This window comes from Limulus polyphemus, unplaced genomic scaffold (genome assembly GCF_000517525.1).
Source record: "Limulus polyphemus unplaced genomic scaffold, Limulus_polyphemus-2.1.2 Scaffold5055, whole genome shotgun sequence".
Classification (NCBI taxonomy): Eukaryota; Metazoa; Arthropoda; class Merostomata; order Xiphosura; family Limulidae; genus Limulus; species Limulus polyphemus.
Genome location: NW_013670665.1, coordinates 29,571 through 31,714, shown reverse-complemented (window position 1 = coordinate 31,714; position 2,144 = coordinate 29,571). Strand labels below are relative to the sequence as shown.

The 2,144-nt window shown below is 29.1% G+C and overlaps 1 protein-coding gene across 1 annotated transcript in view; it reads left to right on the top strand.

The window, feature by feature from the left end:
• The window catches only part of LOC106472060 (transcription elongation factor S-II-like), a 35,192-nt gene extending 34,339 nt beyond the window's left edge, over positions 1–853 (top strand). Inside the window, exon 9 of the mRNA XM_013932690.2 lies at positions 389–853. Within this exon, the coding sequence (XP_013788144.1) occupies positions 389–397 (9 nt within the window). The 3' untranslated portion in view covers positions 398–853. The remainder of the gene's footprint in view (positions 1–388) is intronic.
• The last annotated feature ends 1,291 nt before the right edge of the window (positions 854–2,144 follow it).

Genomic DNA, 2,144 nt, shown 5'->3' with positions numbered 1-2,144 from the left:
AGTTATAGTATGAAAACTATAATAAGCACAAAATGGTTACAAGGTCAGTTACTGAGCCCAAGTTGAAAGAGTTAAATTGTTTTAATCATTCTTAGAGTCAAAAATTAGGGCTAGCAATTTCATTTTGTTTTTTTACCTCTTCATCTAAAACAAATGTTAATAAAACTTGCACCAAAAGGTTCTCAACATTAAGATTTTATTTTTAGGTAATTTGAGGGGATAGGTCGCATACAATTTTTGAAAATTTGATGTTGTCATTTTACTTCTGTAATAACCTGAGACTCCAGATAGGAAAGGGTATATATATATATATATATAAATATATATATGTGTGTGTGTGTGTGTGTGTTTTATTGTGAAATGTGTAATTTTACCTTTTCTTTTTCAGTTTTGTTAAGAAGAATTATTTCAACGTCATCACATTGGAACTTCCCAGAAGTAATGAGACATTATTCAGTTCTTATCATTGATTTCCCCCCCCCCCTCCCTCCTCTCAGAGTTTCAGCTCTGAATTTGGCAGTTCATGACACTCCAACCTGTAAATAAATGCTAACCTTCTTTACTCTGGCTCAAAAAGGTGAATGTTCTTTGTTAAGCTGTTTTTGTATGAGAGTACAGACTTGTTAAAATTGTACTAATTAATGTACAGTTGACAAGTTTGGCCTTATGCATTGTAGCTTTTATATGAATTACCCCTGTTTGATTAGAACCTGGTATACTGTAATATTTCAGCTCTATAATTATTTCTTAGTCATAAAATGTAAACAGATTATATCTGAAATTCTCCTCTTTCAAGGTACAGTTGTCTTTTTAATTGATATGTTGAATAAAAATCATAATGTTAAGCCTTAAAGCATATTCTTGTTCATTCATGAAGTTGAATTGTTATACCAAGACCATTTCTATTATTCTCTGAAGTTGCTCCAGCTGATGGTTTACTTTTGAAAAACAACATCCATTTAAATCATTTACAGAACCACAACATTACAGCTATTAAGTGCTTAAAACATTCCAAATGAGCTATGTCTATGTTAGAATTACTAGGACAATATTATTCTCCTGTATCTCATTTATGAAAAACAATTATACACTATTGATACATGTTATGTTTTAAAAAGTTAAGACTTCATCATACAAATGTGACATTGGTAAGATTTTACTTAATAGATAAAATTAGTTCATGATTATGGAAAATTAGCTAAATGTGTAACAGTTCATCACTTTCTACACTTTGATATCAAGAACAACTTTTAATGTACTAAGGTGTTAGGAGAAAAAGATATGCAATCTACAACATTTATAATTTTGTTACATATACATCTGGGCAAGTATTGGAGAATTTGCTAATGGATCAATCATCATCCTCATTAATTAGTACATGAGGCTAATCTTCCTATTTTAAGCTTCTTTTTTCTTCTTCAGATACAGCAATTTGCAATTGTTATTTTTTTAATCTTGAACTGTTGTACATGGAAATGTATTATATATACACAGAAGTACTGAAAATATGTTTAGAACCTTTCTTGGGTTTCTTCATACAGTTTTTCACACAGTATTTTTGTTGATGAAAATAATCATTTCATCTTGGCATTATTTATAAATAAAAAAAATAAAAACATAAGTTACTAGTGATTATTTATATTAAGTTTAGATTTACATAAGTATTCTTAGTACTTAGAGGTTGAGCTTACAATATTATTTGGACACAACTATATCTAGGTGATAAAGATTATAGGACCTTATGTGCATTTTATTGATGTATTAAGGAATACCATTAACAGCATGTGTCACTTCACTTGTTAGAGATAGTGAAGAATAAGATTATTGTTGGATATGCAGAATATCATATTTATGGTTCATTTCTTGTAGTAACCATAAATATACTCTCTATATCCAACAATAAACAAGCTATGCGTTTTCTATAACATTGTACTTCCTTTAATTATCTAAGATTATTGTTGGTATAAAATTAGTTATTATTTTGTACACAACAACATTCCATTACAAAGTGAGCAAAAAAAAATTTTTTTAATTTTTTTTAATCATCAAAATGCTGAATCAACTCTCTGTCCTTATTCGATGACGAGGAACCCACTTTGAGACTAGTAATGGCTGGAGACGGCTTAAATGGGTAATGAAGAAAA